General features: G+C 48.6%; 3 protein-coding genes across 6 annotated transcripts in view; 1 reads left to right on the top strand and 2 right to left on the bottom strand.

Moving 5' to 3' along the window:
• Positions 1–2,235, bottom strand: part of SMPDL3B (sphingomyelin phosphodiesterase acid like 3B) — a 37,622-nt gene extending 35,387 nt beyond the window's left edge. Inside the window, exon 1 of the mRNA XM_073317493.1 lies at positions 614–2,235. The gene's annotated coding sequence lies outside the window, so the exon portion shown is untranslated. The remainder of the gene's footprint in view (positions 1–613) is intronic.
• Positions 2,236–2,264: 29 nt separating this feature from the next.
• On the top strand, positions 2,265–22,248 carry RPA2 (replication protein A2). Of its 2 annotated transcripts, XM_073317496.1 has the most exons (9): positions 2,265–2,508; positions 4,415–4,518; positions 6,374–6,475; positions 6,619–6,732; positions 15,532–15,606; positions 17,833–17,946; positions 18,233–18,343; positions 18,805–18,899; positions 21,574–22,248. In XM_073317496.1, the coding sequence occupies exons 1-9, from the start codon at positions 2,280–2,282 to the stop codon at positions 21,656–21,658; spliced, it is 1,029 nt and encodes a 342-aa protein (XP_073173597.1). In that variant the 5' UTR covers positions 2,265–2,279; the 3' UTR covers positions 21,659–22,248. The 2 variants fall into 2 exon arrangements, with proteins under 2 accessions (XP_073173597.1, XP_073173596.1); XM_073317495.1 differs by lacking the exon at positions 15,532–15,606 and having other exon boundaries at positions 2,363–2,508.
• Positions 22,249–24,615: 2,367 nt separating this feature from the next.
• Positions 24,616–27,073, bottom strand: part of THEMIS2 (thymocyte selection associated family member 2) — a 31,599-nt gene continuing 29,141 nt past the window's right edge. For all 3 annotated transcript variants that reach the window (XM_073317621.1, XM_073317623.1, XM_073317622.1), the window contains one exon: positions 24,616–26,182. In XM_073317621.1, coding sequence (XP_073173722.1) covers positions 26,082–26,182 — 101 coding nt within the window. In that variant the 3' untranslated portion in view covers positions 24,616–26,081. The remainder of the gene's footprint in view (positions 26,183–27,073) is intronic.

Here is a 27,073-nt window from a genome sequence, read left to right as displayed (position 1 = left end):
TTAATTAGCTCGTGGCAACAGCTGATTTCTTTCTCAGCTCTTCCCCAGTGGGGGCTGTGTGAAAGGGCTTGAGGGTACCCCACGGGGAGGAATTCCCAAGTGCGCCTTTCTGGGTTCTCAAAAGGGGGTTTCTGCACTTGGGCGGTGGCAGCATCTACCAATCCAAGGTCAGAGAAAAGCTGTGACCTTGGGGGTTTAGTACAAGCCTGGAGTGGCCAGTATTAATTTTTAAAAAAAGAAAAGGAGTACTTGTGGCACCTTAGAGACTAACCAATTTATTTGAGCATAAGCTTTCGTGAGCTACAGCTCACTTCCTCAGATGCATACCGTGGAAACTGCAGCAGACTTTATATATACACAGAGAATATGAAACAATACCTCCTCCCACCCCACTGTCCTGCTGGTAATAGCTTATCTAAAGTGATCATCAGGTGGGCCATTTCCAGCACAAATCCAGGTTTTCTCACCCTCCACCCCCCCCACACAAATTCACTCTCCTGCTGGTGATAGCCCATCCAAAGTGACAACTCTTTACACAACGTGCATGATAATAAAGTTGGGCCATTTCCTGCACAAATCCAGGTTTTCCACCCCCATACACACACAAACTCACTCTCCTGCTGCCCTCTTCTGCACTCGAAGTGCCAGAGTGGGGAATCAGCCTCGACAGTCGCACTGGAGGGTCAGTCCACCTGCTGCCCGAGCACCATCCCCCATCTCCCGAGAACACTGTAGAGAGAAGGCCCGTTACTGGTTACACAGCCAGGCTACGCGCCCCCTGCCCTGAACCCTGCTCCCAAATAGCTACATTGAGCTCTCCATACAGCTCCAGCACCCGCTCATTGCCAGAATTGCCCCCAACAGCCCACTAGGAGTGGGGGAACGGCAGGAACTGACTGGGCACCATGGTGGGGTCTGGGGGATGTCCCCTTCCTCTGTACCCTGATCCAAATGGCTTCTGGGGCTGGATCCCAGAAGGAATTGTTGGGCCTGAGGCCCTCCAAATTCACAAGGGGATGGCATGGAGGGAAGCCCCAGGGAGCAGAGTAACTGCCCCCATATTGCTGAGCTGTGGTTCCAAACTCTCAACAGTTAGGCAGGGCATTGCTCCCAGGTGAGCCCCCAGGATGCAGTGCAGTGCTGCTGCTTCCCAGGGAAAAGTGGGTGCTCCCAGGGGATGCAGCAGGTGGGTGGGAGCTCCCAGGAATGGGGGTGCTCAGAGGGGCGCCCCCAGGATGAAGCGGGTGGATGGGTGGGGGCTCCTGGGGAATGGGGTGCACTCAGAGGGGAGCCCCCAGGAAGCGGCAAGAGGTGTTGGCTCCCGGGGAATGGGGGGGGTGCTCAGAAGGGCGTCCCCAGGACGCGGCGGGGGGTGGGGCCCCTGGGGAATGGGGGGGTGCTCAGAGGGGCGCCCCCAGGACGCGGCGGGGGGTGGGGCCCCCGGGGAATTGGGGGGTGCTCAGAGGGGTGCCGGCGGGGGGTTGTTGGCTCTCGAGGAATGGGGGGTGCTCAGAGGGGCGCCCCCAGGATAAAGCAGGTGGGTGGGTGGGGGCTCCTGGGGAATGGGGTGCACTCAGAGGGGAGCCCCCAGGAAGCGGCAAGAGGTGTTGGCTCCCGGGGAATGGGGGGGGTGCTCAGAGGGGCATCCCCAGGACGCGGCGGGGGGATGGGGGCTCCTGGGGAATGGGGGGTGCTCAGAGGGGCACCCCCAGGACACAGCAGGGGTGTGGGGGCCCTCAGGGAATGGGGGGTGCTCAGAGGGGCACCCCCAGGACACAGCGGGGGGGTGGGGGCCCTCAGGGAATGGGGGGTGCTCAGAGGGGCACCCCCAGGACACAGCGGGGGGGTGGGGGCCCTCAGGGAATGGGGGGTGCTCAGAGGGGCGCCCCCAGGACACAGCAGGGGGGTGGGGGCCCTCAGGGAATGGGGGGTGCTCAGAGGGGCACCCCCAGGACACAGCAGGGGGGTGGGGGCCCTCAGGGAATGGGGGGTGCTCAGAGGGGCGCCCCCAGGACACAGCTCAGAGGGTGGGGCTCCCGGGGGGGGGAGTCCAGGCTCTCTGGTCCGCAGGGCGTGGGCGGGGACTCGGCGCCCGGCCCCGTTTCGCGCCCGAGCCGTGTGGCGGGTAGGGCGAGAGACGACGTTAACCCCGAAGCCTAACGACAGCAGGGCAAGGCGACGTCTCGGCCGCCGGGGACCCCGCGGGCGCGCCCGGCACGTGGCCAGGGCGGGGGCGGAGCTTGTCTGGCGGGCCGGAGCGGGCAGCGCCCGCAGCAAAGATGGCGGCGGCGGCTCAGCCGCTCGCCGGGGCCGCAGCGACCGGAAGGAGCGGACTGCGCCTGCGCCACCCCCGCCACGGTGGGAGCCGATTGGCCGGAGCGCTGCGCGCGCTGCGTGTCGGGCGCGCGGCCTGGGTGGCTGCTTGTGGCGCGCGGAGCCGCGGTGTGGGGCAGGAGCCGAGCGTGTCTGGCGGGGAGTCCGCGGCACCCGCCATGTGGAGCAGCCACGGTGAGGCGGGGCGGGCGGGCAGGGGGATGAGAGGAGGCGGCGGGGGAGGGGCTGGCAGCGCGGTGAGGTGGTGTCGTGGGGGAGGGGCGGGAATGGGGCGATGAGGTGGTAGGGGGTATCAAGGTGGTGAGGTGGTGTCGTGGGGGAGGGGAGGGGAGGGGGCGGTGGGGGGTATCAGGGCGGTGAGGTGGTGGGGGGGAGGGGCGGGGGCTGGGGTGATGAGGCGGGAGGTATCGGTGGTGTCGTGGGGGAGGGGCGGGGGCTGGGGTGATGAGGCGGTGGGGGGTGTTGTGGGGGAGGGGAGGCGGTGGGGGGTGTTGTGGGGGAGGGGAGGGGGCGGTGAGGTGGTGTGGGGGAGGGGAGGGGGCGGTGAGGCGGTGGGGGGGAGGGGCGGGGGCTGGGGTGATGAGGCGGGAGGTATCGGTGGTGTCGTGGGGGAGGGGAGGGGAGGGGCGGGGGCTGGGGTGATGAGGCGGTGGGGGGGTGTCGTGGGGGAGGGGGTGGTGGGGGGTATAAGGGCAGTGAGGTGGTGTCGTGGGGGAGGGGAGGGGGTGGTGGGGGGTATAAGGGCAGTGAGGTGGTGTTGTGGGGGAGGGGAGGGGGCGGTGGGGGGTATCAGGGCGGTGAGGGGGTGTTGTGGGGGAGGGGAGGGGGCGGTGAGGTGGTGTGGGGGAGGGGCGGGGGCTGGGGTGATGAGGCGGGAGGTATCGGTGGTGTCGTAGGGGAGGGGCGGGGGCTGGGGTGATGAGGCGGTGGGGGGGTGTCATGGGGGAGGGGGTGGTGGGGGGTATAAGGGCAGTGAGGTGGTGTCGTGGGGGAGGGGAGGGGGCGGTGGGGGGTATCAGGGCGGTGAGGGGGTGTCGTGGGGGAGGGGAGGGGGCGGTGGGGGGTATCAGGGCGGTGAGGGGGTGTCGTGGGGGAGGGGAGGGGGCGGTGGGGGGTATCAGGGCGGTGGGGGAGGGGAGGGGGCGGTGGGGGGTATCAGGGCGGTGGGGGGGTGTCGTGGGGGAGGGGAGGGGGCGGTGGGGGGTATCAGGGCGGTGAGGGGGTGTCGTGGGGGAGGGGAGGGGGCGGTGGGGGGTATCAGGGCGGTGAGGGGGTGTCGTGGGGGAGGGGAGGGGGCGGTGGGGGTATCAGGGCGGTGGGGGGGTGTCGTGGGGGAGGGGAGGGGGCGATGAAGTGTGCGAGGAGCTGGCAGGTGAGATGGGGAGGGAATGGGGTGATGAAGTGGGGGAGTAGCTGGCAGGGGGTGATGAGGTTGGGTGGTGGGCTGCAGGAGGGGTGATGTGTGGCGCAGGTAGTGGGTTCCTCTCTCTCCTGGTTGTGGGGCTGGCAGGCATGTGTCTCTCCCTTGTGAGGTTCCTGTAGATGGCTGAGCCCAGGCTGCTGCTCCTCTCCATGGCCTGCTGCCCGGCATCCCCATGAGCTCAGCTTTCTGGTCCCTCCTCTGAGCTTTGATGGGGTTTGGACTTGGGTGCAGGTTAAAAATACAGGAGGCTGGGGAGCAAGGCTTGGGGTGGGGGGAGTGTTATCCTCCTGTCTCTCCTGATGGAACCACCTCAACTCCAGTGTGGAGCCTCATATTATTTGTCGGTGGTGCCAGCACTCACTGTTTTATCACAAGTCGAAAAACATTTGGAGCTTTTTTAAAGCTCCGGTTCCTGGAGTTATGTGAACATGTGAGAATCTCAGCTTTCTCTCTAGTGGACATGGTTGCTGGAAAAAACCTGAAATTATGACTCCAAAAGCTCAAAAATTATAATGTAAATAAACCCCCCCAAACTTACTATATTTTGTCTAATTTTAAGCCAATTGCTTGACTTTTTTGGGTGTAATTTATGGCTTTTGAACATTTGGGGTTGGCAGCACTGTGTTATTAACCCTGATTCTTTCCCCTCTTCCCCAGGTGGCTTTGAGAGTGGCTATGGAGGGTCTGCAATTAGTGGGGGATACACACAGTCCCCAGGGGGGTTTGGATCTCCCACAGCCACCCAGGGAGAAAAGAAACAGGTATGTGGTGCTTCCTAATCCAGATAAGGATTTGAGAATGGGAGAGTAGGGTTTAGCCCACAGGTGCCTGGTCATACTGGGGAGGTCCCCTTGGGAGTTTTAGTCTCTACATTCCTGTCATGAGAATGAGAAGGGTTATCTACACCTCCCCTAGCACAGAACAAATTGTGCAGCGTTAGGAACAAACTTCCCAATATAACATTTAATTGGGAAGCAGTGATGGGAGGAGTACAGCAGCCTAGGAGCTACCACTGATTTGTTTTGTGAGTTTGGGCAAGTAATTTATACTCTACTTTGATTTCCCCATGCAGAATAGCTATTTACCTCACTCACAGGGTATTGTGGCTTAATTAAACTTCACAGTTGTGCTATAGCTGCAACCATCATTTTATGACTACTGACCTGGTTACACTAAACCTGGCTGAGCTGTGTCCACTCTGCATCCTCCTCCCCCAACAAAAGAATGTATAAAATACTCCTTTGTCTTAACACCTACCATGTTGCCTACTGTGTTTGTATCAGGGAAAACTAGGAGAGCTATCCCATATGTTCTCAGCAGAGGATAATGGAGCACGAAGGACATGCACCTGGACCAATACCAAGAGTGCATAGGAAAAGCTGTAAGGAAGGAGGAGGACAGCCTGTTACAACCCTGTTACGCAAACTTAGTTAGGCTGTCCCTTCTACGTAGTAAAAAACAAACCCAGTGTTATTACTTGGAGGAGGAAGACGACCGTGTGCCAGCCTAGGCCACTAGGAAGGGCAGCCCATACTTAACTGTTGTGATTCCTAAAGGTATCAATTTGTGAGTGAACTCAAACCATGGTTAGAGCTGTCTGTGGCACTAACTGGTCACAGACTCAGTTAAAAAATCATTATGCTGACATGGCCTCAATATTTGTAAATCACTTTGAACATCTCAGTCTCAACATGAGTCAGCAATGCAATGCTGTTGCAAAAAAAGCAAATGCAATTTTAGGCTGCATTAACTGAGGCATAGCATGCAGATCACAGGAGGTGATGGTACTGCTCTACTCAGGGCTAGTTAGGCCTCAGCTGGAGTGCTGTGTCCAGTTTTGGTCACCAGTGTATAGAAAGCATGTAGAGAAACTGGAAAGGATCCAGAGGCGAGCAGCAAAGATGATCAGAGGGGTGGAGTGCAAGCCGTATAAGCAAAGGCTGAAGAAAGTGGGTATGTTTAGTTAGGGAAAGAGTAAATTGAGGGGGAACATGATAGCAGTCTTCAAATTCTTGAAAGACTGCCATAAAAACGATGAAGAACAGTTGTTCTCTCTTGCCACAGAGAGCAGGACAAGAAGCAATGGGTTCAATCTACAGCATAGCAGATTTAGATTAAATCTCAGGAAAAATTTCTGAACTGTAAGAACAGGAGGACAATGGAATAGATGCCTAGGGAGGTTGTAGAAGCTCCTTCACTGGAGGTTTTCAAAAGGAGGCTGGATAGCCATCTGTCTTGGATGGTTTAGACAACAAATCCTGCAGGGAGTTAGACTCACTAGATGACCTTTGTGGTCCCTTCTAACACTATGATTCTAGCAGGACCTTTGGTCTGACCCAGTGGGGCTAGTCTTATATTCTTATGATCTAAAGTGCTTTGCTGAGAATTAACCACAACAGTGTTACTGGTTTATGCTGACTTCATAAGAAACATACAGAAGTTATGGAGACACAGTCTTACTCTTTGGGTAAAAGTGCTTTTAGTACCTAACTTAAGACTTTAAAAAGTGTATTTCAGTATTTACAATTTGTGGAAAAATAAAATTTCTAGTTTTGTTTTTTCTTTTCAAAGATCAAAAGGTGAAATTTTCAGTCTTCTTTAAATTCTCTTTTGCAGAGATCCCGATCCCAGAATATTGTGCCATGTACAGTGTCTCAGTTACTTGCTGCTGAGCAGATTGATGAGACATTCAAGATCCGAGAAGTAGAGATCTCGCAGGTAAGTGAAAAATGCTGCTGAGTAGGTTTTTGTTGTGCAAATGGGTGGGAGAGAAGGTGGTGGTGTGTAAGTGTTAAATCTTAAACTTCTTTGGTCCTAAGTTTTTCCCAAGTAAACTGATCTCAGTTTGTTTTTCAATGCAGGTTGTTATCATGGGGATAATCAGACAGGCAGAGAAAGCACCAACCAACATCCTCTACAAAATAGATGATATGACTGCAGCCCCAATGGATGTCAGACAGTGGGTTGATACTGATGTAAGCACCAACTGAGGTTTAGCGTTGAGACACTAAGTGTGAATTCTGATACTTTCTTTCCAGGAATGATGGAGGAAATAGTATTTACCTTGTAAATGTAAACTAAGCCCATAGTATAGCTGATCAGCAGGACTACAGACTGATGTCACAAGTTTAAACTCAATTAAATATCTCACTGACTGCTTTTTTTAAACTGAAAAGACACAAAGGCCCAGATTCACATAGATACTTAGGAACTCATGTCTTAGAATATCAGGGTTGGAAGGGACCTCAGGAGGTCATCTAGTCCAACCCCCTGCTCAAAGCAGGACCAATCCCCAGCCAGGGCTTTGTCAAGGCTTACCTTAAAAACCTCTAAGGAAGGAGATTCTACCACCTCCCTAGGTAACGCATTCCAGTGTTTCACCACCCTCCTAGTGAAGAAGTTTTTCCTAATATCCAACCTAAACCTCCCCCACTGCAACTTGAGACCATTACTCCTTGTCCTGTCCTCTTCTACCACTGAGAATAGTCTAGAACCACCCTCTCTGGAACCACCTCTCAGGTAGTTGAAAGCAGCTATCAAATCCCCCCTCATTCTTCTCTTCTGCAGACTAAACAATCCCAGTTCCCTCAGCCTCTCCTCATAACTCATGTGTTCCAGACCCCTAATCATTTTTGTTGCCCTTCGCTGGACTCTCTCTCCAATTTATCCACATCCTTCTTGTAGTGTGGGGCCCAAAACTGGACACAGTACTCCAGATGAGGCCTCACCAATGTCGAATAGAGGGGAACGATCACGTCCCTCGATCTGCTCGCTATGCCCCAACTTATACATCCCAAAATGCCATTGGCCTTCTTGGTAACAAGGGCACACTGCTGACTCATATCCAGCTTCTCGTCCACTGTCACCCCTAGGTCCTTTTCCCAGAACTGCTGCCTAGCCATTCGGTCCCTAGTCTGTAGCTGTGCATTGGGTTCTTCCATCCTAAGTGCAGGACCCTGCACTTATCCTTATTGAACCTCATCAGATTTCTTTTGGCCCAATCCTCCAATTTGTCTAGGTCCCTCTGTATCCTATCCCTGCCCTCCAGCATATCTACCACTCCTCCCAGTTTAGTATCATCCGCAAATTTGCTGAGAGTGCAATCCACACCATCCTCCAGATCATTTATGAAGATATTGAACAAAATCAGCCCCAGGACCAACCCCTGGGGCACTCCACTTGATACCGGCTGCCAACTAGACGTGGAGCCATTGATCACTACCCGTTGAGCCCGACAATCTAGCCAACTTTCTACCCACCTTATAGTGCATTCATCCAGCCCGTACTTCTTTAACTTGCTGACAAGAATACTGTGGGAGACCGTGTCAAAAGCTTTGCTAAAGTCAAGAAACAATACATCCACTGCTTTCCCTTCATCCACAGAACCAGTAATCTCATCATAGAAGGCAATTAGATTAGTCAGGCATGACCTTCCCTTGGTGAATCCATGCTGACTGTTCCTGATCACTTTCCTCTCATGTAAGTGCTCCAGGATTGATTCCTTGAGGACCTGCTCTATGATTTTTCCAGGGACTGAGGTGAGGCTGACTGGCCTGTAGTTCCCAGGATCCTCCTTCTTCCCTTTTTTAAAGATTGGCACTACATTAGCCCTTTTCCAGTCATCTGGGACTTCCCCCCGTTCGTCACGAGTTTTCAAAGATAATGGCCAATGGCTCTGCAATCACAGCCGCCAATTCCTTTAGCACTCTCGGATGCAACGCGTCCGGCCCCATGGACTTGTGCATGTCCAGCTTTTCTAAATAGTCCCTAACCACCTCTTTCTCCACAGAGGGCTGGCCATCTACTCCCTATGTTGTGATGCCCAGCGCAGCAGTCTGGGAGCTGTCCTTGTTAGTGAAGACAGAGGCAAAAAAAAGCATTGAGCACATTAGCTTTTTCCACATCCTCTGTCACTAGATTGCCTCCCTCGTTCAGTAAGGGGCCCACACTTTCCTTGGCTTTCTTCTTGTTGCCAACATACCTGAAGAAACCCTTCTTGTTACTCTTGACATCTCTTGCTAGCTGCAGCTCCAGGTGTGATTTGGCCCTCCTGATTTCATTCCTACATGCCCGAGCAATATTTTTATACTCTTCCCTGGTCATATGTCCAACCTTCCACTTCTTGTGAGCTTCTTTTTTATGTTTAAGATCCCCTAGGATTTCACCGTTAAGCCAAGCTGGTCGCCTGCCATATTTACTATTCTTTCGACTCATCAGGATGGTTTGTCCCTGTAACCTCAACAGGGATTCCTTGAAATACAGCCAGCTCTCCTGGACTCCTTTCCCCTTCATGTTAGTCCCCCAGGGGATCCTACCCATCCGTTCCCTGAGGGAGTCGAAGTCTTCTTTCCTGAAGTCCAGGGTCTGTATCCTGCTGCTTACCTTTCTTCCCTGTGTCAGGATCCTGAACTCAACCAACTCATGGTCACTGCCTCCCAGATTCCCGTCCACTTTTGCTTCCCCCACTAATTCTTCCCGGTTTGTGAGCAGCAGGTCAAGAAAAGCTCCCCCCCTAGTTGGCTCCTCTAGCACTTGCACCAGGAAATTGTCCCCTATGCTTTCCAAAAACTTCCTGGATTGTCTATGCACCGCTGTATTGCTCTCCCAGCAGATATCAGGAAAATTAAAGTCACCCATGAGAACCAGGGCATGCGATCTAGTAGCTTCTGCGGGTTGCCGGAAGAAAGCCTCATCCCCCTGGTCCGGTGGTCTATAGCAGACTACCACACTACATCACTCTTGTTGCTCACACTTCTAAACTTAATCCAGAGACACTCAGGTTTTTCTGCAGTTTCGTACCGGAGCTCTGAGCAGTCATACTGCTCCCTTACATACAGTGCTACTCCCCCACCTTTTCTGCCCTGCCTGTCCTTCCTGAACAGTTTATAACCATCCATTTAGGTGCCACTGACATTCTTAAAACTATTGTCCAGCTGCTGCCTAACCCTGTAGGTGCTTATGTTTCCACTGACCCTTGAGCGGATCACTGCGGACTATGTGGCTCTAGGAAGAAGAATAAAGGAGTTGGAGGCGCAAGTGGTGTTCTCGTCCATCCTCCCCGTGGAAGGAAAAGGCCTAGGTAGGGAGCGTCGAATCGTGGAAGTCAACGAATGGCTACGCAGATGGTGTCGGAGAGAAGGCTTTGGTTTCTTTGACCATGGGATGGTGTTCCATGAAGGAGGAGTGCTGGGTAGAGACGGGCTCCATCTTACGAAGAGAGGGAAGAGCATCTTTGCCAGCAGGCTGGCTAACCTAGTGAGGAGGGCTTTAAACTAGGTTCACCGGGGGAAGGAGACCAAAGCCCTGAGGTAAGTGGGAAAGCGGGATACCGGGAGGAAGCACAGGCAGGAATGTCTGTGAGGGGAGGGCTCCTGCCTCATACTGGCAATGAGGGGCGATCAACAGGTTATCTCAAGTGCTTATATACAAATGCACAAAGCCTTGGAAACAAGCAGGGAGAACTGGAGGTCCTGGTGATGTCAAGGAACTATGACGTGATCGGAATAACAGAGACTTGGTGGGATAACTCGTATGACTGGAGTACTGTCATGGATGGTTATAAACTGTTCAGGAAGGACAGGCAGGGCAGAAAAGGTGGGGGAGTAGCACTGTATGTAAGGGAGCAGTATGACTGCTCAGAGCTCCGGTACGAAACTGCAGAAAAACCTGAGTGTCTCTGGATTAAGTTTAGAAGTGTGTGCAACAAGAGTGATGTAGTGGTGGGAGTCTGCTATAGACCACCGGACCAGGGGGATGAGGTGGATGAGGCTTTCTTCCGGCAGCTCACGGAAGCTACTAGATCGCATGCCCTGATTCTCATGGGTGACTTTAATTTTCCTGATATCTGCTGGGAGAGCAATACAGCGGTGCATAGACAATCCAGGAAGTTTTTGGAAAGCGTAGGGGACAATTTCCTGGCGCAAGTGCTAGAGGAGCCAACTAGGGGGGGTGCTTTTCTTGACCTGCTGCTCACAAACCGGGTAGAATTAGTGGGGGAAGCAAAAGTGGATGGGAATCTGGGAGGCAGTGACCATGAGTTGGTTGAGTTCAGGATCCTGACGCAGGGAACAAAGGTAAGCAGCAGGATACGGACCCTGGACTTCAGGAAAGCAGACTTCGACTCCCTCAGGGAACGGATGGCCAGGATCCCCTGGGGGACTAACTTGAAGGGGAAAGGAGTCCAGGAGAGCTGGCTGTATTTCAAGGAATCCCTGTTGAGGTTACAGGGACAAACCATCCCGATGAGTCGAAAGAATAGTAAATATGGCAGGCGACCAACTTGGCTTAAGGGTGAAATCCTAGCGGATCTTAAACATAAAAAAGCTTACAAGAAGTGGAAGGTTGGACATATGACCAGGGAAGAGTATAAAAATATTGCTCGGGCATGTAGGAATGAAATCAGGAGGGCCAAATAGCACCTGGAGCTGCAGCTAGCCAGAGATGTCAAGAGTAACAAGAAGGGTTTCTTCAGGTATGTTGGCAACAAGAAGAAAGCCAAGGAATGTGTGGGCCCCTTACTGAATGAGGGAGGCAACCTAGTGACAGAGGATGTGGAAAAAGCTAATGTACTCAATGCTTTTTTTGCCTCTGTTTTCACTAACAAGGTCAGCTCTCAGACTGCTGCGCTGGGCATCACAAAATGCGGAAGAGATGGCCAGCCCTCTGTGGAGATAGAGGCGGTTAGGGACTATTTAGAAAAGCTGGACATGCACAAGTCCATGGGGCCGGACGAGTTGCATCCGAGAGTGCTGAAGGAATTGGCGGCTGTGATTGCAGAGCCACTGGCCATTATCTTTGAAAACTCGTGGCGAACCGGGGAAGTCCCGGATGACTGGAAAAAGGCTAATGTAGTGCCAATCTTTAAAAAAGGGAAGAAGGAAGATCCTGGGAACTACAGGCCAGTCAGCCTCACCTCAGTTCCTGGAAAAATCATGGAGCAGGTCCTCAAAGAATCAATCCTGAAGCACTTGCATGAGAGGAAAGTGATCAGGAACAGCCAGCATGGATTCACCAAGGGAAGGTCATGCCTGACTAATCTAATCACCTTTTATGATGAGATTACTGGTTCTGTGGATGAAGGGAAAGCAGTGGATGTATTGTTTCTTGACTTTAGCAAAGCTTTTGACACGGTCTCCCATAGTATTCTTGTCACCAAGTTAAGGAAGTATGGGCTGGATGAATGCACTATAAGGTGGGTAGAAAGCTGGCTAGATTGTCGGGCTCAACGGGTAGTGATCAATGGCTCCATGTCTAGTTGGCAGCCGGTATCAAGTGGAGTGCCCCAGGGGTCGGTCCTGGGGCCGGTTTTATTCAATATCTTCATAAATGATCTGGAGGATGGTGTGGATTGCACTGTCAGCAAATTTGCGGATGACACTAAACTGGGAGGAGTGGTAGATACGCTGGAGGGGAGGGATAGGATACAGAAGGACCTAGACAAATTGGAAGATTGGGCCAAAAGGAATCTGATGAGGTTCAATAAGGATAAGTGCAGGGTCCTGCACTTAGGACGGAAGAACCCAATGCACAGCTACAGACTAGGGACCGAATGGCTAGGCAGCAGTTCTGCGGAAAAGGACCTAGGGGTGACAGTGGACGAGAAGCTGGATATGAGTCAGCAGTGTGCCCTTGTTGCCAAGAAGGCCAATGGCATTTTGGGATGTATAAGTAGGGGCATAGCGAGCAGATCGAGGGACGTGATCGTTCCCCTCTATTCGACATTGGTGAGGCCTCATCTGGAGTACTGTGTCCAGTTTTGGGCCCCACACTTCAAGAAGGATGTGGATAAATTGGAGAGAGTCCAGCGAAGGGCAACAAAAATGATTAGGGGACTGGAACACATGAGTTATGAGGAGAGGCTGAGGGAGCTGGGATTGTTTAGCCTGCAGAAGAGAAGAATGAGGGGGGATTTGATAGCTGCTTTCAACTACCTGAAAGGGGGTTCCAAAGAGGATGGCTCTAGACTGTTCTCAATGGTAGCAGATGACAGAACGAGGAGTAATGGTCTCAAGTTGCAGTGGGGGAGGTTTAGATTGGATATTAGGAAAAACTTTTTCACTAAGAGGGTGGTGAAACACTGGAATGCGTTACCTAGGGAGGTGGTAGAATCTCCTTCCTTAGAGGTTTTTAAGGTCAGGCTTGACAAAGCCCTGGCTGGGATGATTTAACTGGGAATTGGTCCTGCTTTGAGCAGGGGGTTGGACTAGATGACCTTCTGGGGTCCCTTCCAACCCTGATATTCTATGATTCTATGGTGAGCATGTACAAAGCCACCCAGTCCTGACACTACCCCATGGCTAATGAGCAGCTTGGAGCCCTCGTTCAAGCCAAAACTGCAGAGCAATTCTCAAATTAGGCTTTCCCCCACCTATCTTGCCAGACGAGCCCAGTCTGGCAGGTGTGCTCAGAGTATGTCTAACCCTCACAAAAGACTGGGGGTGGGGAAGGAAGCAAGTGAAGAATGTTCCAGGCTCAGGTGTGTGTGTCTGTCTGTCCCAGAATACCCAGTAGTTAGGTTAGGATGTGGGAGATACAAGTTTGAATCCCCACTTTGCCTGGTGTGAAGCAGGAAATTGACCCTGACTTGCCCACTATTGGTTACAACACCCTCCCAGTTATATCTCTGGCTTTTCGTGAAAGGGCTTATCTGACTTGGGGGGCCTAACTCCAGGAGAGGGCTCATGGCTGAAGATCCTGAGCGGAGACAGGTGCTTCCCTCTGGGCCATAAGCCCTGCCTCTTTCCTTTGTATTTCACTCTTGGCTGGCTTAGACATCTCCCTGCTCAGCTTACTGGCTTCTGAGAATCCCTGTCTTAGATGTGTAACTCTCCATATAAGATGTGAGAAGCCTGGGTGTCTAACTCAGGGCTGAGAATATCACTAAGTAGCAGGGATCTAGGAGTCCATCATTGCAATGCCTGGGCAATTCCTTTGTGAATCTAGCCACGAATGCCTGATCTGATCCCAGATATGTTGAGGTACTTCTTAGTAATACTTCCTTTGAATAGGTCTATTATTGAGCACTGGAAAATTCTCCTTTACCTATTCTACATGTACTTATTGCATGGGAGTTTTTGTGTTCTGAGAACAGAAGAGATCCCCCAGTGGATAATTTGGCTGTATCAAAAGAGACTTGTTATCAGTGCTTTATCTGACCTATGTAAACCTAAAAGAGCATCCCTCTCACAGGGACATTTAGTGTTCCTGGGGAATTATTCTCTTGCACACCCAACATTGTAGTATATATGCTTCAGGATGTTGATGATGGGGCAAGGTTCTTAAAGAATGTTGTTCCTTAACCAAACTGAAGAAGAACATGAGCACGTCTTCCTCTTCCCCTTCCCTTTTTTAAAAAATAAAAACACTCCTGGTGCCTCTGGGGACTTAGTTTGATTACCTACTGGTGTCATACATGGCTGTGCTTAGGCAAGCCTAAAACATGTACACTGATGAGTTGCTTGTCTTATTCTCACATACACTAAGCCGGTTGGTTCTCAACCAGGGGTATCCTTAGCAGTACCAGGCGGTATATCAGCTCATCTAAATATTTGCCTAGTTTTACAACAGGCTACATAAAAAACACTAGTGAAGTCAGTACAAACTAAAATTTGATACAGATAATGATTTGTTTATACTGCTCAGTATGCTATACACTGAATGTTCCAGGCTTGGGGGGGGGGATGTCCATCTGTCCCAGAATACCCAGTAGTTAGGACACTTATACGGGATGTGGGAGATACAAATTTGAATCCACACTTTGCCTGATTGGGTATAACTGGGAGGGTGTTGTCTCTTTGGCTTTTCATGAGAGAGCTGAAATGTAAGTACAATATTTTTATTCCAATTGAATTATAATTATATGGTAAAAATGATAAAGGAAGCAATTTTTCAGTAATAGTGTGCTGTGACGCTTATATTTTTATGTCTGATTTTGTAAGCAAGTAGTTTTTAAGTCAGGTGAAACTTGGGGTATGCAAGACAAATCAGACTCCTGAAAGGGGTACAGTAGTCTGGAAAGGTTGAGAGTCACTGTACTATGCTTATCATTTGAAGAGATGGAATCCCTCTCTATCCTGAAACCACTTTATCTTAAACTAAGGCATGTCTCTAGTTTCCTTAGACTCTCCCATACCAATATAGTAATGTAGGCTGGCATTGACTGACGCTTAAAAGAGACGTTACAACATATAACTACAGGCAATACCTAGCCAAGGTGAGCAAGTTTGAGACAATTAGACGCTGTAAACTTGAAGTGCAGTCAGCAGAATGAAAGGCGGTTTTATGTCTTCCCCAAGACCTGCAGTCAATGTATATGGCTGTACAATTGAATCTTCTTGTACAAAACATTTTTTCTCTCCTGTTGCTATATGAAAGACCGTCGAAATGGGGCAAACTGACTGTATGAAGGACATAGTGTAACTGACTAAACAAAGTGCTGTGAAATGCACAATGTAAACAAATAGAGACATGTTTTCTCCTACTGTTTCAGCTACAGTGATCATTAGGGTTATTTGTAACAACAGTAGTTGATTTAGTTGGGGATTGGTCCTGCTTTGAGCAGGGGGTTGGACTAGATGACCTCCTGAGGTCCCTTCCATCCTTGATATTCTATGATTCTATGAGTAGGTAAGAAAACTTCCAAACAGGAATGTGTAGCTTTTTTAAAAAAGATGGGTGTCTCTCTTTATGTAACTTAATGCTAAGAACTGAGAAAGGAACTGCAAGGACCAAGCAAATCTTTTCTCCTTTTCTCTCCCCCCCCCCCCCTTTGTAAGGAGGCAGGGAGTGAGAATGTTGTGGTGCCCCCAGGAACTTACGTGAAAGTGGCTGGTCATCTTCGATCATTCCAGGTAGAATCCTGTTCTTTACTTGTATGACTTCTTCTAAATAGTGAGGCTGAAGTGATTGCTGAAGGCTTGGTGCTCCCTATCTGCTGCTTCTAACAGGGCCTGCTTAGGGATTCTATTGCATCCTGTCTGGGAGCCTGATTGTGTTCCACCCAAGTCTCTAGCAGCTCCATTGGCTTCAGTGAGGCTTGATCAGGTCCCTGGTGAAACACAGTTCAGAGGCAACATTTAATTTTAGACAAACCTTGTCACCTACCAGCACAGCCAATGCCTGCCTTCAGGAATCTGTTCCCAGCTTGGCTACTAACTATTCTGCCTTCTTACAAATGTTGCATTAATAGGTGCCCATTCCAGACACCCTGATAACAATTCATATCAACAAACATATTGCCATCCAACATGACATGCACACGATTCATTTTTATCATAGATTAGTAACTAGTTACACCCACCCCTGCCACTGTATCTGCAATAGTAAACGTAAGGGGAAAATCTCTCCCCTCAAACTGTCCCCTTTTCAAATGCAAGAGAGAGGAGAACCTTCAAGTCATGCTGCATGGCTCAACAAGTTGTTTGCTACTGACTAAAGTAATTGGCGCCAATATCTAATCTCTCAGCATCACTTTGACCTCTCATAATGTCGCTCATATGATGCCTTTGTTTGTATGGTAGTAGTTTCCAGAGGCTCCACTCAGGTTACTGGGGAACCCATTGTTGTAGGCACCACACAAATGTATGGTTCCTGCCTCAGCAAGACTGCAGCCGAAGAAAGGAGCTGAGCAGTCGTCATTTCAGTAACATAATAAGCACTTATATGGCACTTTTCAGAGGAACAGCCGTGTTAGTCTGTATTCGCAAAAAGAAAAGGAGTACTTGTGGCACCTTAGAGACTAACCAATTTATTTGAGCATGAGCTTTCGTGAGCTACAGCTCACTTCATCAGATGTTTACCGTGGAAACTGCAGCAGACTTTATATACACACAGAAATCATGAAACAATACCTCCTCCCACCCCACTGTCTAATTTATTTAAGCCTTTATTTTATTATTTAATAAAATATTTATTTACTATTATTTACTATTATTTTTTTACTATTATTTATTATTATTTACTATTATTTACTATTTATTATTTAAGCCTTTAATTTATTTAAGCCTAAATTAATTTAGGCTTAAATAGAGACTGGGAGTGGCTAAGTCATTATGCAAGGTAGCCTGTTTCCTCTTGTTTTTTCCTACACCCCCCCCCCCCCCCAGATGTTCTGGTTTAACTTGGATTTAAACCTGGAGAATGGTCAGTTTAGATGAGCTATTACCAGCAGGAGAGTGAGTTTGTGTGTGTATGGGGGTGGGGGGGATGTGAGAAAACCTTGATCTATGCAGGAAATAGCCCGACTTGATTATGTAAAGAGTTGTCACTTTGGATGGGCTAGCACCAGCAGGAGAGTGAATTTGTGTGGGGGGGTGGAGGGTGAGAAAACCTGGATTTGTGCTGGAAATGGCCCACCTGTTGATCACTTTAGATAAGCTATTACCAGCAGGACAGTGGGGTGGGAGGAGGTATTGTTTCATGATTTCTGTGTGTATATAAAGTCTGCTGCAGTTTCCACGGTAAACATCTGATGAAGTGAGCTGTAGCTCACGAAAGCTCATGCTCAAATAAATTGGTTAGTCTCTAAGGTGCCACAAGTACTCCTTTTCTTTATATGGCACTGTACATGTAAAACACAGTACAGATACTAGTTTGCTTGAAAGCAAGCCTCTGCGGTTTTTTTCCCCCTCAAACTTCTGACTTAAAAGAAAAGGCATTATTTTGCCCCTCTGTTAATACAACTTTAAAAAGGGGATGAGTTCTAATTCTCTATATAGTATTAACACTGCTTTTAAATGGGCACTGGTATACTGGACTTTCCAGGATTCTTTCTCTGCTGTGGACAGCCGCTGCCACCTTGACTATACAGTGCTATTGGGATGGGGTGGTGGTATATCTTTGAGATAAATTACTCCCATGAAGGTCTGTCACATTCATATAATGTGAATCTGTTCCTGGGGAAGTTTCAGATTAGGGCTAACTTCCATAACTTTGTCACTGATTTTATGGAAACAAACACCATTCTCATCACTGTCCCTCTGCTCTTTAGGGCTGTGGTTGCAATGTGTTTTTGCAGATACATTAAACACGTTCCTAGTGTTGTAATCTCCCCAATTGCTTTTTTTCCTCTCCAAAAGAATAAGAAGAGCCTGGTAGCATTTAAGATCATGCCTCTTGAAGATATGAATGAGTTCACCACACACTTATTGGAAATCGTCAACGCACATATGGTCCTCAGAAAAAGCATCATGGTATGTCCTTGTGTCTCTTCTCTGCTCCAGCCCTTATGCAGAAAAATGTTCCAGGCTGCCTCCATAAGAGGTTCTTGGAGGAAGTGGGGTTTAATGTGGCAGCATAGATAACTTCAGGAAGTAGGAGGTTGCTGTGATCATGATGCAGTCACCCTGGCTTTCCCAGAGAGATTTTTGCCACTGTGGTATAGCCAACCTCCACTAGTCTCTATTTGGGATCACTCTGTCTTATTACTGTGGCCTTGAAGTAGCTTGTGACCACAACTGTTTTATTCTGTAATTTTAGACAACATCAAAAATGCCTCAGTCTCTGGGCTCCTTTGGAATGGGTGATATGGCAAGCTATGGATGTGGTAGTAGTGTGCCAGTGAATGGACTTACAGCACATCAGAGTCAGGTATGTGTGAACAGTAATTTGCCATTACAGCAATACAGCAATCGCTGAGTGATGATGAATGCAATGTGATATAGGACAAATCAAAGATTGGTTATTACATAAAGGTCATATTCTAGCCTTCATCTTTTTTGTAACCCTTCCATTGACTGGTGGGAGTTCAGCCATAGCCTGAAGGTAGTAAGTTGTGCTAAACTTATGGCAGACTCATGAGCTGCAACTAGAAATGGAATTCGCCTCTCCCTGTGGAAGGAATGTCTCTTCAGACTGTCCAGTAATAGGAAAAGTTGCAAGCATTCTGCAAATGGAGGCAATAAATTTGTGCTCAGTAATAGCAACATGCATGGAGTGGAGGCAATGCTGTCTAGAGTTTTTTACCTAAGTCTGTGGGAACATGAAATGGAAGAGTCTGATGTGCTCTTGAGTCTACTGCTAACCATGTCTATAACTTCTTACTTTGTCAGGTGTTAAATTTGATTAAAAGCTGCTCTGATCCAGAAGGCTTGAGCCTGAAGGAGCTGAAATCCCAACTACATAACATCAATATAATAACAATCAAGTAAGTATATAGAGACAAAGGATGTTCTGGAAACCAAAGCTGTCTTCGCTGAACCTACTTAGTAGTACCTGACAAACAGAGAGTGTGATAAAGAAATGCACTGGCTCACTGTAACATGCACTAGTGCTGGGACTCCAGATGTAGCCTCACTTAACTTGATGGATGGAACAGCAGTGAGTGTTGGGGCATACATCCCATTAATTCTTTCAGGTCAAGAATCTTTTTCCTCAGCATATCTGTGTAGAATTAATGGTGCATTGCTATCACCAAGGTATTAAATCATAGAATCATAGAATATCAGGGTTGGAAGGGACCCCTGAAGGTCATCTAGTCCAACCCCCTGCTCGAAGCAGGACCAATTCCCAGTTAAATCATCCCAGCCACGGCTTTGTCAAGCCTGACCTTAAAAACCTCTAAGGAAGGAGATTCCACCACCTCCCTAGGTAACGCATTCCAGTGTTTCACCACCCTCTTAGTGAAAAAGTTTTTCCTAATATCCAATCTAAACCTCCCCCACTGCAACTTGAGACCATTACTCCTCGTTCTGTCATCTGCTACCATTGAGAACAGTCTAGAGCCATCCTCTTTGGAACCCCCTTTCAGGTAGTTGAAAGCAGCTATCAAATCCCCCCTCATTCTTCTCTTCTGCAGGCTAAACAATCCCAGCTCCCTCAGCCTCTCCTCATAAGTCATGTGTTCTAGACCCCTAATCATTTTTGGTTGCCCTTCGCTGGACTCTCTCCAATTTATCCACATCCTTCTTGTAGTGTGGGGCCCAAAATTGGACACAGTACTCCAGATGAGGCCTCACCAATGTCGAATAGAGGGGAACGATCACGTCCCTCGATCTGCTCGCTATGCCCCTACTTATACATCCCAAAATGCCATTGGCCTTCTTGGCAACAAGGGCACACTGCTGACTCATATCCAGCTTCTCGTCCACTGTCACCCCTAGGTCCTTTTCCGCAGAACTGCTGCCTAGCCATTCGGTCCCTAGTCTGTAGCTGTGCATTGGGTTCTTCCGTCCTAAGTGCAGGACCCTGCACTTATCCTTATTGAACCTCATCAGATTTCTTTTGGCCCAATCCTCCAATTTGTCTAGGTCCTTCTGTATCCTATCCCTCCCCTCCAGCGTATCTACCACTCCTCCCAGTTTAGTATCATCTGCAAATTTGCTGAGAGTGCAATCCACACCATCCTCCAGATCATTTATGAAGATATTGAACAAAACCGGCCCCAGGACCGACCCTTGGGGCACTCCACTTGATACTGGCTGCCAACTAGACATGGAGCCATTGATCACTCCCCGTTGAGCCCGACAATCTAGCCAGCTTTCTACCCACCTTATAGTGCATTCATCCAGCCCATACTTCCTTAACTTGCTGACAAGAATACTGTGGGAGACCATGTCAAAAGCTTTGCTAAAGTCAAGAAACAATACATCCACTGCTTTCCCTTCATCCACAGAACCAGTAATCTCATCATAAAAGGCAATTAGATTAGTCAGGCATGACCTTCCCTTGGTGAATCCATGGGAAGGTGTGTGCTCATCCTGAACAACTTTGTTTCCCTTGCAACTGGGCTTGCTGTGGAGGAAGGGCTGCTGAATGGGCTGGGATTCTGTATTGGTGGGATACTCACTCTCATCCATTATTTACAATAGAGGTTAATTTGAAAAGACTTCTCTAAAACAAAGGTGCCCTTTTAGCAGGTAGCTGTCACAGAATGACTTCATCTGAGGACTTAATAGGCTTAAAGGTGAATTCCAGAGATCTTGCTAAAAACTCAACTTATCTGAGAAGATTCTCGGAAAGGGATGAGTCTATCCCAGACAGAACAGCACTGTCTTTAAACAGTTTGATATCCTGAAATGTTTGTTTACTATGCACTCCCTGGCTTCTCTGCCACAGCAATATTGTACCCCCTGCCCTTCCCTCCCTCCACGTTAACATAGAGCAAGATCCATTATCTTCCCACACTTTCCTTTCACACTGACCAGTTTCTCATGCTTGGTGTCAGCCCAGATCTAAACATTTCTTAAAACTTCAGCAAGATGAGCTGAGTAGCTGGGGTTGAGTGGGACACCGATGAGCTGTATCACCTTGTAATACTGTTTTTACATTTGTGTAAGTTACTTGTGACTGAAAGTAGTATGGACAGTATGTCTGTTTCTGTTACGTATTTGAATTTGAAGCCCATCTTGCATATCCTGGATATCAGGCAGAATTTAGTGAGAATTTAGTGGCTTCTTTCTTCCTTACTGTCTCTTACCCTCTCCTCGCCTGACCCAGCCTCCCTGAGTGTTGGGAAGGTGGTGGGGCTCAGCATGTCATTTTAAATCTTGCCATTTTCCATATCCCATCTCAGTTTGCAACAGGTAGCCATAGCTACTTCCTCTAGCTGAACAATGTTAAAAGTGGTGGTGTTTTCCTCCCATAGATGGCAGGGGCTGGAAGCTATTGGGTGGGCCACGTAGGCTTGCCCTTGGGAAGGTGTGTGCTCATCCTGAACAACTTTGTTTCCCTTTGACACACGGAGCAACTGGGCTTGCTGTGGAGGAAGGGCTGCTGAGGCATTTGCATGGGATGCTGGAGGAGAGCAGTGGCAATGATCTGAGGACATGCACCCCAAAAAGAAGCTGTTGATAATGAAATGGTTGTTTTTTCTTCCTCAGGCAAGCGGTTGAATTTCTTAGCAGTGAGGGACACATCTATTCCACTGTGGATGACGATCACTATAAATCTACAGATGCCGAATAAAGGTGCTTCTGAGAGTTGCCCTATCTTGCTGGGTTTGGTTCCATGCAAGCACCAATCTATGCTGTAATTACAGTACTATGTGTACATATCTTAAAGTAGCTCTACCAAGCTTTTCTCTGCAGAAGGTGATCTCTGCTACTTACATCTCTTGAAAGTTGCAGTTACTCTGTGAGCAGCCAGAATTCTCAAAACAAGAGCAGCAAAGTAAATGTACAGTATTCCCCTAACCAGACTCAAATAATATAATGAGACAGAGTGACTAAAGCTTAACCAGGTGTTCGGGGGAGAAATGACCTCCGTGTGAAGAACTGGAAGCTTCAGAGCCTTTGTTCATCTAGTATCCGTCTCATACAGCACCACTGGTAAGAAGGGGAGAGAGTGGGTCTGCGCAGCCTTGTCACTGGCAGATTGTTCTGAAATGGCTTCTCAGCTTGGCCAGCCTTCAGCCTGTTTAGTTGATAAAGGTGGGATATTCTTAGCCTGCCCGAATAGTCTACTTTCTGCACTTCTTACATCTATATTTGTATTACAGGATGATCCTGTTAATGAAACTTTTGATATTCCAATAAAGCTTTTTAGTTTGTGATGGATGTGCTTGTGGGCAGTGGCGGATTAATGATTTTGCTGCCCCAGGCCCTGAAATAATTGCCCCCTTCCCCCCACCCCCTGCAGCTCCCGGCCCCCCCCGCCACAGCTCACCTCCAGTCCGCCTTGTCCCCTGAGCACGCTGCTGGGTCCTGCTCCTCCCTGCCTGTGCTTGTGCACGAAACAGCTTCGCGAAGGAGGGGAGAAGCGGGGGGAACGTGGCATGCGAAGGAGGGGAGGTGGGGCCGGGGTGGGGGTTTGGGGAAGGGGACCAATAGGGGCAGGGAGGGGGCAGGGAAGGGGTGGAGTTGGGGCAGGGCTGGGGGTGGAGGGTGCAAACAGGTGCTGGGGGGAGCAGCGTCTGGCTGCTATTATAAATTTGCCGGCCTAGGCGTTAATACGCCGCTGCTTGTGGGGGGGCATTCTCAAAGGTAGAAAAGCTTCCACCTTGATGGAACTTACCCCTGGCATATTCCCTGAACTGAATAAACAGGTTCTGTACTTTCTCCCACTGCAATGGAAAATGCATGAGGCCTTTGGAGTAAACTTTTTTTAAAGGGTTAAACTTTCACAAAAACTGTGAACACAGTAGAAAGTTCAGAAACTAAATGTAACACTCCAGGATTTTTGTCTTTATTAAAAACAAAGACAACTTAAAAAGTTCCAATTCTGCTGATGACCCATGTGGTGCTCACTACACAGTTCATCATGTTGAACTTTTTTCTCTCTTAAAAAAAAAAAATTCCTACTTTAAAAACAAAAATAAAGCACTAATATTTAGGAAATGCCAGAATTAAGGTTGCCTATATAAACTCTGCTTGAGCCCCCTGGTGCTTATGCATCATCAGAACTATTTCTGTGACCATTTCATTTTTTTTTTTTTCCACAGGGCCTGATTTTTCTTGTTTTTCAGCACTTTGTGTATTCACAGCTTCCCCCTGACTTCAGTAGCAAAAATGAGTGCTTGTCAGGGCCCATGTATCTCATGTTGGGCACCCAGAACGTGAGGAACACATAGTGACCCTCTGGGAGAAGTTTGGTTTAAATGACTTGCCCAGCATCAGGAAGAGCTATCTGGTGGAGGCTAGAATGGAATCATTTTCCAGGGTAGCATTCAGCTGCTGTAACTATGAGTCCCCTGCCTCATTTGCTACTACCCACCTTCCAACTTCTGCAACAAACAAGGCTGGGATGCTATAGATAATAGCGTCCTTCACTACACAACCCTGATTGAGTCTCTGAGCAACATCTGTCCTGTGCACTGAATGAGGCAAGGGTCCTGTGACCAAAAAAAAAAAAAAAAAAGGGGTGGGGGCATGTGTTCATGTATTACAGACTATCATGATTGAACCTGGGTTGTAATTGGCAACCTTAAATCTGGCAGTTCTACATTTCAGTTGCTTCAGTTTGCAATGTTAATGTTTTCGATGTAGGCCTTTTGTATGTAAACGAGAGCAAGATTTTACTGTTCTTTTGGCACCTCAGAAGCTGTCCAGCTTCGGGAGCTGGATTCTTCCTTGTTCACACGTCAACAGAACTGGCTTTGCCCTCTAGTGTCTTCAGATACTGCTCTCAGTTACACCTGTGCAAGCCCACTGAATGCAATATTCTGTTCAGGTTATTGTAGCAGCAGAGGTGTAGCCAAGGGTATAATTTTGAGGACAAGTGATGTACAGGTGTAACTGGCAGCTTTTGGGGTATGGAATCTAGTGATGCACAAACCAGAAGCACTAACTTGACTTTCGTATGTCTGTACTGCAATAAAAAACCCACAGTGCTGAGTCTCAGCCTGACTCAGCCAACTCGGGCTCACAGCTTGGACTGTTGAGCTAAAAATTTGAGCTTCGGCTGGAGCCTGGGCTCCAAGATCCTCTGCCCCATCACCTAGCCCCAGATCCCAGTATGCGTTCATAGACTTGCTGGAGAGTAGACAAGAATAAATGTGGAGCTCTACGATGATGATGACATTGTTAAAGTCACACTACAGAGTATAATCCTCCCTTTGGCTGGATGAATAGCAAAAGGGCCTTGCTTTCAGTCAGGTGGAGGGGTTAGGTTTCAGATCTCTTTAGATTTCTATTTCTACCTGTTCCTCAAAGCAGTCAGCAGGTGTCTTCCAGCCTTTCTTCCACTAAGCCTGTCATGCCTGCATTGTGCCCAGATACCAGGGGGATGTGGAAGGTGGGGAAGTGTTCTCTTGCACTGCATGATGCTACCGTTGAATAACCTAAAGTTTTACACCATTAAAATCAAACAAGCCATCCAATTATTTCTCTTCCCTCTGCCTTGTGACAGATGCATTTTGTTGCATAGAGAATATTGATCCTGAGGCTTCAAGATATTTTACCAAACTTTAAATAAAACTGCTGGGCTTGTATTGTGACACTTTTTATTGTGTTTTTTGCCACCTTATAAATGAGAGCCAAAGACCAAGGGCGCAGCAGGGTCATTCACAAGCATCACACTGGGCATGCCAAAGGAAGACAGGGCAACAGGCTTGCTCACAAGCACACGGTACCCTGTGAGCTGAAGGACAGGTGGAACATTAGCACCAGTTGTCTCCAGCTGTGATCAAAGATGTAGCCTCTGGCTGTCTAAAAATGGCTGAGACAAACCAAATCACTGAAAATAATGGGGGAGGGGGTTCACAACTGCAGCTTTTTACAGTGTTCGCAAAAGGAGAAATGAGTTCAGCGGGAGCTGTAGAGTGTCTGTTAATTCCAGCCCCTGGAAGTGTTTCTCCATAGTGCCTTGGTGTTTGAGTTGTGTCCTCAGAGAGCCAGGGCAACCTCTCCAATTACGTAAATGTGTGAGTAATTTGTGTGGGTCCCAGCTGTAGCCAGCACTGCACTGTACAAAATATGCTAAACAAACCCTAACTAACCCAGTTCACTGCATGCTGGCAGCTGCACTGATTCTCATCCAGGAGATATTCTGAGGCTTACATTGCCAAACCTGGATGCCTAAAGTTAGGTTTCTAAATCAATAGTGAGGCACCGAAACAAAGTAGCCCAATTTTCAGCAGGGTCATATCCCCACATATCCCACTGACAGCAGTGAGAGCTGCTCAGCACCTTCCATAATGAAGCTGCTTCTATTGAGTCTAACTTTAGGCACACAGGGTTGAAAGTTTTGGCCGGCCTTGATGACCTACAATATTAAACCCCACCCAGAACAGCATGCAGCAGCTGCAGAAAAGTCGTCTTTGTTATCCATGCAGTGAGGGTGAAAGATCACTCAAGCGCTACCCCACCTCCTGGTAGATGGCTGCCTATGGGCCTGCTCAGGGTGTGAGTGCACTCAGGTGAGGCTCCAGGGGTGACGCGTTTCCAGCCCCTTACAGATCTGAATCAAGGTGATTCAGATCAAGTATAAATGCAGAAAGAGAGCTCTAGCACCAGCACCCCATCCCAGAAGTTTACAGTGGGGTATACAGGGGTAAGAACAAGTGTTTTCCATCATAAACAGGATTTACAGTTTGATTCAATGGCTCTCAGCACCCCCACTATACAAATTGTTCCAGCAACCCTGGTTCCAAACTACACAGCTAAGGACAGCACTCCCCTTACCATAGGACCAACAACACCAGCCCTCTGCTTTAGTACATAGAGGACAGGGCAGGTCTCTGAATGTGCAGGCTCGCTTGCTTGCAGCACAATGGAGCAGTGACTGCTGGAACCCAGCTGTCTCTTCAGGCTGCACCGGAAAGGGCAGTTGGAAGCCACTTCATAGGACTCAGTGCTGCATTTAGCTTTTGTGAGTGCTCATCTCTGAGTTGAAGAGCTGGAAGTGGCTTTGGCGTAGGCCAGCATCTTTTCATGTCCTGTGGGCTGGAGTCCTAGTAGTGAAGAACAGCCTTCTGCATTTTATCAATTGTTTTTATAAGGTCTTCATCAATTACTTCATAGTCATGGTCAGAATCCTCGCTGACATTTGCATCTAAAAGGAAGAGGAAAGAGAATACCATGCAGGTGCTGTGACAGCGTTTGGGATGTCCTGGATGACTCCATGTGCTAAGATACTAGGGAGGTACGGACTATAGAAACCCTTTAGAGAGGCAGATTCTTGATCTCTCCTTCTTCCCTGCCAGTGTTGAGAGGCCTTGCGATGCAAGAGTAATACTTTTATCTGAGTACAACACTAGCAAAGGTGACTAACAGCAAATATCCCAGGAGCAAGAGCATAAAAAGCCATGAGCAATATAGTGAGTTTGCATGTTGCTAAGAACGCAGCATGTGTTGTGCTCAATTAGACCAATAACCTATCCAGACTGGTGTCTGGCTTCTGTCAGTGGCCAGTATCTAATGCTTTGCGGGGGATGACAAACAAAACCATTCCATGAACCTAGAGCCAGTTTTAGGGTTAGTGGGAGGGCACATACTTTCCAGCCCCTGCGGAGATCGGTTCACACCCTCAAGCATGAGATTTGTTTTTATGACCGTAGCCTACTTCTCTGTATCTGCACTGGCATGAGGGTTACCCCTTGCTGCGTGCGCTCCCTGAGTGAACAAGACAGCCTGATTTCTTCCTACATTATATTAACAAAACTTTAAAGAATATGAAAGTTGCAAAATTGAGCACTCAAAAGTTAGGAAGCATCAAAATTAAGGTTGTGTGCCTGGACAGCCTCAGTGAGGTGAGGGGTGGGTGGGTGTTGTTCCTGTTTTACACATAGGGACCAGAGACACAGAGAGGTTAAGGCCAAAATTGTTATCTGGTCCACTAATTTTGGGTGCCCAATTTGAGATGCCTAGACCCTGCTTTCCTAGAGTACTGATATGCATTTTATAGTACCGTATATGTTCAAGCACAGATCCCACTGACCCTAGA

Source organism: Lepidochelys kempii, chromosome 19 (genome assembly GCF_965140265.1).
Source record: "Lepidochelys kempii isolate rLepKem1 chromosome 19, rLepKem1.hap2, whole genome shotgun sequence".
Taxonomy (NCBI): domain Eukaryota; kingdom Metazoa; phylum Chordata; order Testudines; family Cheloniidae; genus Lepidochelys; species Lepidochelys kempii.
This window is presented reverse-complemented; position numbering and strand designations above follow the sequence as displayed.

Bases quoted from the DNA above. Each gene is read 5' to 3' on its own strand.
- RPA2 (XM_073317496.1), top strand. From the start codon at position 2,280: ATGGCGGCGGCGGCTCAGCCGCTCGCCGGGGCCGCAGCGACCGGAAGG. The intron at 2,509-4,414 runs GTGAGGCGGGGC...CCTCTTCCCCAG, and splicing joins CGCCATGTGGAGCAGCCACG to GTGGCTTTGAGAGTGGCTAT. The intron at 18,900-21,573 runs GTAAGTATATAG...TTTCTTCCTCAG, and splicing joins ATCAATATAATAACAATCAA to GCAAGCGGTTGAATTTCTTA.